Source organism: Rhinichthys klamathensis, unplaced genomic scaffold (genome assembly GCF_029890125.1).
Source record: "Rhinichthys klamathensis goyatoka isolate OS25496 unplaced genomic scaffold, OSU_Roscu_1.1 h1tg000011l_1, whole genome shotgun sequence".
Lineage (NCBI taxonomy): Eukaryota > Metazoa > Chordata > Actinopteri > Cypriniformes > Leuciscidae > Rhinichthys > Rhinichthys klamathensis.
Window position 1 is genome coordinate 3563353 of NW_026606564.1, and position 8599 is coordinate 3571951.

The 8599-nt window shown below is 37.6% G+C and overlaps 1 protein-coding gene across 1 annotated transcript; it reads right to left on the reverse strand.

Annotated features, from left to right (window-relative positions):
• Positions 1-3626: 3626 nt before the first annotated feature.
• On the reverse strand, positions 3627-7791 carry LOC130097426 (phospholipid scramblase 1). The gene is made up of 7 exons (XM_056264261.1): positions 7739-7791; positions 7569-7654; positions 5902-5944; positions 5599-5819; positions 5261-5422; positions 4202-4363; positions 3627-3907 (listed from the first exon to the last, which is right to left on the reverse strand). The coding sequence occupies exons 2-7, from the start codon at positions 7629-7631 to the stop codon at positions 3869-3871; spliced, it is 690 nt and encodes a 229-aa protein (XP_056120236.1). The 5' UTR covers positions 7632-7654; positions 7739-7791; the 3' UTR covers positions 3627-3868.
• Positions 7792-8599: the final 808 nt, after the last annotated feature.

The window sequence follows — 8599 nt, forward strand, 5'->3', positions numbered from 1 at the left end:
GAAGGTATGTTGAAAGATACATTACATTAGACAGGGTTCATTTCGGTAACTTGTAATTGCTCAATCATAGCCGCGGGAACATATTTTATCAGGGGGGTGCTTTCAGTTTTGAAACCGTACGTTTTAAGTAACTAGATAATGCAGTTTGGGGTGTGAAAGTGTGCTGTTAATGTTGTAGAACAAAACAACAAGTTATGTTTAGCAGAGGCTTTATTTTACTCGTACGTTGAAAAACCCCATTATAAAAGCCCATCAAAAAATCTCGAAGGAACCAGTGGCGAATTAGTCTCAATTCCAAGTACTTCTGGAGACTAGTCTTGCCAGGCTACCTTGAAAGAATAAACTTGGAAGGACGCAAGGACACAGAACGCATCGTTGTGAGAATTGAGACTTGCTGCGATCTTGTTGCTCAATTGACCATTCCAGCATATTTAAGTAGTGGCCAATGCACAATAAATACAACATAACATCACAAACAAATGTCATATTAAAACATTTCTTTCATATTATTATAGACATTATTTTCATAGTATCTCATATTGTTTTTACTGCGTGTATTTGTGAAAATTAAGTTTAATGTTGCTTATGCTTTGTCAATGTTAAGATTATTTTATAAACCAATTAAAAATTTTCTGGCTTTCTCCAGGTCTTTATTAAAATTAGGCAAAACAAAATGACATGAGCCATCATTCATTTACGAGCTTGCAGCGGGAATCTCTTATGCCGGGGATACATTTAACGACTTGCGGGAACATTCTAAGACTGAACTGAACACACTTACAGACTTTCCAACGACTGCAGCAGATTTGAACCACCGAATGTGAACAGACTGAACTCAACTGTCTCTGATTCGCTGCGTTAGGGCATGATCAGTCGTAAGTATCAAATTACATTCATAATCGGCCTAACAGTCATTAAGTGTGTCCCCGGCTTTAAGTAAGAACGAGAACTTTAAAGCTTAGAGGCTTCTGTACATCAGCCTACCACAGCTTCCTTTGGGATTTCTAACGGTGCGTCTCCAGCAAACGAAGCAGAGCGAGCATTTCCAGCTCATTCCTATGGAAGTTGAGCTTCACACTCGCGTGGTGCATTGTGGGATTGACAGCAGACCGGAGAAAGAGAGAGCAGCAAAAGGTTGGGCAGTTCTCAACTTTATGCAAATATCAAGGATATTTGTTGCTATGTCATTTGTCAATGATGCTACAAACACAGACGGCAGCCAATCGCTGTGATGTTCTGGTAGTGACGCCTGTTTAAACCATGTAGATTCCACATTCGATCGCTCCAGACACGTCATCTTGGAACGGTCAGCATGTCGTTACTCACTGTAAGAATCAATGATGCCAAGACATGGCACAGCTTCTGATTTAAATTCCTGAAGAAATGGGATAACCTTATGTTGGTTTCTGTTTTTAACTCAATATTACAGGATTTTACTATGGTTTTTACTATGATAACTTTTAATGTCATGTTAGGCACCTTCGTCTTGTATTACCAGTAGTTAGTTCTGCTGAAGTGCATTGCAGATATTGATATTCATATTCATGCATGCGTTTAAAGTCCCCATGAATTCAAAATTGACCATACTTACTTTGTTTGCCTAAATTGATCGTTTTGTGGTGAACAATTCATCCATGCAAGTCAATCCACACAAAAAATTTGTTTGGCTTCGTAATCTTTAATCAAAATCTGAAATTTCCCCTCCCCTCTGCGTTGGAGGACCTTGCCTGATGACGTAGGTTTCACGGTTTGGGCGTCTTCTTAACATCCGTAATCACGCCCCTCCAACTGACAGTAGACAGACTGAATGAAAACACCTACTTTTCTAGATCCAATCAGGTGCTAGTTGGGGAAAAAGCCACGCCCACCATTTTGCCTCATTTAGTATTCCGTTTCTCTCGGAAATACGTCACAACACTGGAGAAAAGTCGTTTGCAACTTCCGGTTCACGGGGACTTTAACTATGGTTGCAGACGCAGTCAACTTGTTCCAAATTGTTGACGGACCGGGTTTGACTGTTCCAATATGGTAGGCGGCTAACGTATAGCGGCCCTTATAAACAGCTGGTAATGAGGCATCTATATACATATATATATAGCTCTGGACTGGAGTTTATGCTGGATTTATATGCACATAAATCATATTGTTTACACATTGGACACTTTGCAGACCTGTTGGGGAACGTACTGTATAAAATACCTGCCATGTAAAAAACACTAAAACACTTCCTCAAATCTAACAGAAGAGCTGAACAGGAGTGAACATATACCGCACAACGCAGCGCCATGGCACGGAATGGGGAAGTGATTGAAGAAACAATAATGTAAATGGTGCACTTATGACATAAACATCTTGACAAGCGGGATAACATTCAAATAATCAGCTCTGATAAGCAGATTATGTTAAATGCAATAGAATGCCTACCAGAGGGGCAGGCAGCTTTCCGCTGGAGCTCTGTCAATATACTGTACACCAAGCGCACCATGAAGTGAATGCTGTTTGCATAAGCACATAAGAGACAGGCAGCAAAAAGAGCCCACTCAAGTCTTGCATGAAACTCCTGTTTAGGCATTAACAAACAGGTCTCTCAGCCATCTAATGGCAGCTCATTAATCTCCTGCTGCACAGACAAAACATGCAGCACAAAAGAAGGGATTTTAAGGTTATAGAATCTAGCAAAAGTATTTTGCGAAGACCATCCCGCAATGTTCTGAATAGACATACCCTTTACACAAGCCCAAGATGACGTCAAACTCCTAGTGGAGTGGCGTGGACAACTATAGGACAGTCTGCCTCTTATAGAATCATAAGCCAAGTGGATGGCTTCCACTATCTTTCCACTACTTAACTACACTTTCTTAGCACCCCCAAAGCAGATGAATAGCTGCTCCGACAAGCCAAAGGAGCAAGTTCTGTCCACATAAGCACGCAGCGCACAAATGGGGTACAGTGGGCGTTTACTTGACCCTCCTTCCGTGGCTGGGTCAGGACAGGAGAGTCAAATGCTTGAAGTGTTGTAACCTGTGCTCTAAATGGGGTTGAGAGCAATTTGGGTGTATACCCTCACCTAGGGGTAAGCTTCACCATACAGCCGTCCGTCCCAAACTCCATATTAGCACTGTTAACTGAGAGAGCTTGACTAAATGTTTTTACCTGACTGGAATTGAAACTTGGAATCAAAAAGAATTGGAATCGATAAGCAATATCAGAAATCCAAATGATACCTAACCCAATGAACTAGTCATTTTAAAAAAGCAAAAAGGCCCAATTGAAGAATTACCTAAATGAGAATGCAAGGTTTAAATCAACATTTAGATTAGTTAAACATTGACATGTTCTAGAGGGCTGACATGTTATATTTACAGCAGTTTTATGGTGGCACACCTTTCTTTATTTGACGAAATAAAGAAAGGTGGTGTGACATCAAGAAAAGTGTCTGAAAAGGATGTTAAAGTTCATTCTTTACTGTTCATATATATAAATAACTATGAAAAACACTTTGATGTTGTAATCGGGGGAAAATTATGACTATGATCCACATAATCTTTAGTTAAAAATTCAAAGAGAAAACTACAGCACCTGAAATTCAAAAGAAATACACAATGTAAACAAATGGGGAACAAAGCTCCAGGATGTCACAACTTTCCTTGGAAAGAAGACGAATGATGCAGGATCCAAATAACATTCACGTTTACTGGTGAGTAACACATACAGCGTGACCACGTTCAATAACTGACAACGAATGAACAGAACGCGGAGTGTAAATACACAGAGTGAGGAGGGAGTTAAACAGGCACAGGTGGAGGAAGGTAAGCTAATCAGGGACTAACGAGAACAATACATGACTTCATGGTGACACAGGAGGGTTTCACTCTTGGTTTTGAGTGTGCTCAAAATACATGAAATCCTGTATATTAAAAAGGAGAAAAAGACTAATTAAATTACTGTGATTTATGCATTTATGTGAATATATAATATATACTATATCCAATTACAGCCTATTTTTTTATGCAGAAGTATGTTTGATTGCACCATGACTAAATGCCCATTATAACAAAAAACAACCAAATATTCATACAATTTGACCGGAAAGCTAATAATCAAAGTTTAAAAATCTGAAGAAGAGAAAAAAAGGCTTGTTATGGCTCTCAGATTTACAAAGTGTTATGGTTTGTATTAATGCAGTGTACATATTACTTACAATAAGAAAGCAGGCTCCTAATAGAACTGCTTTTATTTTCACATCCAAATCCATTGGAAATTGTAGGCCAAAGTTGTCTGCATCAGTAAATGCTTCTGCCTCAAATCCCGTCCACTGTTTGCTAATTCGACCAATCGCTGAGGACTCATCCAGTGACACCACCTGGCATCACATAAGCATGTGACTGTTAGTTTGATAAGCATCAGTGTTGCATTCACAAACATAAACACTCACTAGACATGTGTCATATTATTTTATACAATATACTGTACGCTACCCAGAGTTTGGGATCTCTTGTGCTCATAAAGACTGCATTTGTTTCTTCAAATACAGCAAAACAGTACTATTGTGGGAAACATTATTACAATTATAACAGTATTAAAATTTATGTTTTCTATTTTAATTTATAAAAATGTAATTTGCTCCTACTGCTTACTCCAGTCTTTAGTGTCACATGATCCCTTAGAAATCATTATAGTATGCTGATTTGTCAAGAAACATTTATTATTATTATCAATAATGAAAACCATTGTGCTTAATATTTCTGTTGAAACCATGACACATTTTTTTCAGGATTGTTCAATGAATGAAAAGTACAAGAACATCATTTGAAATTTCTTTTGTAATTTGTATTTTTGTGGAAACTGTGATGCTTTTTGGGGGAATTTTTGATGGCTTAAAAGTTTAAAGGAACAGAATTTATATATATAAATATATAAAAATATCTCTACTGTCACTTTTGATCAATTTATTTGAAATTGAATAAAGAGTCCTTGCTGATTAAGATTATTATTTTCTTTAAAATCTTACTGACCCCAAACATTCTAACTGTTTTATATTATTATATTATATTATATTATATTATATTATATTATATTATATTATATTATATTATATTATATTATATTATATTATATTTAGTACTGAGCAACGATTAATCGGATCCAAAACTAATAAATAAACTAAAACTAATAAATCGCATCCAGCACTAAGTAGGCTATATTTTATTGTTTTATGACATGATATGACATGATATTTGCTGTAATTTATACACCATACCTCAAAAATAACATCAGAACAACATTTGCAGTCACAGAACGGCCCCACAATCTTCAGAACGGGTTCTTTTCTCTCATTCTGAATAGTGAACTTCGGCAGGAAAGGATGCCAGCTTTGCATAACATAACCAATAGGGCTGCCCGGAGGGCTCTGAACCTCCAGCTGAAATATATAGCAGCACTGACATTAAGATAGCAACATAGATAGGTATTTTTCAATATTTAAAAATCATTGGTCCCTTTATTAGTATACCAGAATGCAAAGCACAATGCAAAACAATGTGATAATACTCATGGAACAGTATATGTGAAGTGGTAATGTTGTGTAGTATACTATACCTCTTGCAGACAGCAAGGGAAACAACAGCTACTGCAATTAAGCGGACGGGATAAAGTCATCACTTCCTGTCCCATGCTATTCTGGATATGAAGCAGGAAGGAGCGCACCGATCCACACATCATACGAGTACAGAAATCACTCTCCTCAGCAGCAAAAAACACCTGCTGCCCTAAGCTATTTTTCACCACATATTGATTTTTGGTCTCCCATCCCATGAGAACTGTGAGAGAAAGAGAGCATTTGTGTTCATGTGACAGGGGTTTATAAAAGTGTTTCTAGTGCAATCAATGGCTGAACATTACCTTCCATTAGTTCCACTTTCTGATGAACTAGAAGCTGGTCAATCTGTGATAAGAAGCATTGTAGAACTGACATGAAAATAGGCATTGAATGTATTTTCACATAGTATATTTGTAAAAAGATACAAGATACAAAACAGTTTGTATTCAGAAATGCTATTGCTTTCTTTTCTTTTTTTTAAAGAAAAGAAAAGACTGATTTATCCACCAGGGTCGTAAGGATTACTGTCACAATGGCTGTATGTGATTTTTTGGAGCTTCAACATTTGGGCACCCAATCACTTGGACTCACAGAGATTGTTTTTCTCTGTTTGACCCTACAGATTTATCAATATCTGATCAATATGCTTAATAAAATAGAAATGGGAGATGGTCACATCACATGAGTCACTTTATTGAACATTAAGTCAGTTATGAAGAAATAAAGAGCAGTAGCTATGAATTGTACCCGTCATATTCTGTGATCCCAGAATGGGCCTATGCATTTGTAAGGAAAAACTATAGGATCTCCAACAGTAATCATAGTTAATAGTAATAAGAATAAAGAGCATATGTGTATCAAACATTGAGAATATTTTATACAAAACAAAACCACCATTAACACAGTCCAGCATCAGACAACAACAGCGCAGCATAATGTTGACACCAAACGAGTGTCGACACCTGATAAGCTTCCAACGCCTCAAAACACGTAGTCTCTCAGCCTCAGACGTCAGGCCCACGTTTAATATTCCATTTAATTATTGACTTCGTATCTCTATTTTGTTTGAGATATATCATCATACGTTCAAAAAGGCGGAGGGAAGAGGAGATGCACCAAGTACCTCAGGTGTTACATCCTTTTATTCTCAGAAAACCAGACAGTTACAAAAAATATTTTTTAGTTAAATAAGATGTTAGAAATATGTTTATTCAGATTTTAATCATTTTTCTTGTGCGTGTTTTTTCTGTTTTTTTCTGTGACAGAAAATACATCGGACGTCATGCGCCAGGTGTATATTGTGCCTATTGGACCTAGATTCTGCCTTATTTTGTAAGTTTTAGTTGAAATTATGATATGATTTACAATACATTACATAAAACAGTAAATATTACATGACATCATATCTCTTACAAGTGGACACGAGAAAAGCATTTAAGACAAAAAAGTTATTGTTTAATGTTATTTTCAGTATTATTCTTCTTCATTAGTAGTACATGTCATATAATAAAAAATAAGAGTTCTCTTGGCAAAATAACTGGGGTGCTTCCGTGATTCGGGGGGAAAAGCTTATTAAACATCATATCGGCACCCAAGTAGTGTGATAGTTTCGAATCGGGAAATAGGTGTATCGTCCAAGCCCTAATAAATAACCCTCATGTTTCCATTGTATCTTGTCTAGCTTTGTCTTTGTAAGCTGCTGTTGGTGAGTTTGTTTATTTCATGTTTCAGTTCATGTTTCAAGTCAGGTCTTTGTATATGTTGTTCATGTTTTATTTTATTTTATTTAAAGCAAAATGTAGACTATAAACCAACTAAACCACGGTCACATGACTTCAAAGTCACACCACTAAGCTTCCAACCCTTTCAGTTTTTATTTTATTTTATTTTTATTTTGTCTGAACGTTTGGGTTAGAATAGTTTGAAAGTTTCTCACTTCACTGAAATCATGAGTTATGCTGTTATTCACCTGGGTCAGGTACTCCAGACCCGGAGGACAGCCCAGGGGTCTGTCTGGGACTGGTATCACCATCGGGACTTGAGGTGGTACATAACCTGCAGAAGAAAAGAAAACGCTTACAGTATGTGAACTCTATAAACACATTATTCATAAAGAAAAAAAAACTCTTAGCATTTTACCTGCTGGTGGTGTAGGATAAACTTCATTTCTTCCTGGATGAGGGCCAATGGTATATACTATGGTAGAAACAGAAAATCTCATTAACTATCAGATGTACATGTTCAGAGTCAGACATGGAGTGAAAGAGAATGAAAACATTTCCCTAGAGGTAGAAATTTGCCTGCCATGTTGATATAAGAAAATGTACCCATACTGTACTGTATTTACCCTTGTAACAAAAATTGTGCATAATTGTATCGAATGTGCACTTGCATTAAAAATGCGGGTAATAATAGCGCAGTCAGACAGTTCAATGATAGTGATGATTGTTTTGTGCAACCAGGTAGTTGCTGAGTTCGGTTGCAGATGGGAATAGTGTTTACGGAACAGCACATACCACAGGATGAGCATGGTAAGTATCAGGTGAGTATATCCACACAGGTATCACTGGAGATATTACAGGGAATATTACCTAAGGAATCTCGGAGATCGCTGGAGACATGCAAACCGAACTACTATGGTAAGTAGAGCAGACAAGGAGTCTGTAACCCTTTGCGGAGCCAGACAAGGAGTGACCGAATGTTTGTATTTATACTGGTCTGAGTGTGGTGCTGATGAGGAACGTCTCAGGCTACGACTGTAACCTTTGTTCCCTGAGAACAGGGAACGAGACACTGCGTTGATTGACGCATTGGGTAACGCCTCATGAAACTACTATCGAATCACAGCAATCCTATTGACCGGCGACAGCCCATGACATCATCAACGTGCGACCCGGAAGTATATAAGGGCGCCCTGTAAACATAACATTCACCTTCTCGTCTGAAGGGACTGTTTGCTAGGCAGGCCCCGAGGCATGGCAGAAAGACGCAGTGTCTCAT

Bases quoted from the DNA above. Each gene is read 5' to 3' on its own strand.
- LOC130097426 (XM_056264261.1), bottom strand. From the start codon at position 7,631: ATGGTGATACCAGTCCCAGACAGACCCCTGGGCTGTCCTCCGGGTCTG. The intron at 5,423-5,598 runs GTATAGTATACT...TATATATTTCAG, and splicing joins TCCCTTGCTGTCTGCAAGAG to CTGGAGGTTCAGAGCCCTCC. The intron at 3,908-4,201 runs GTAAGTAATATG...TTTAATATACAG, and splicing joins TAGGAGCCTGCTTTCTTATT to GATTTCATGTATTTTGAGCA.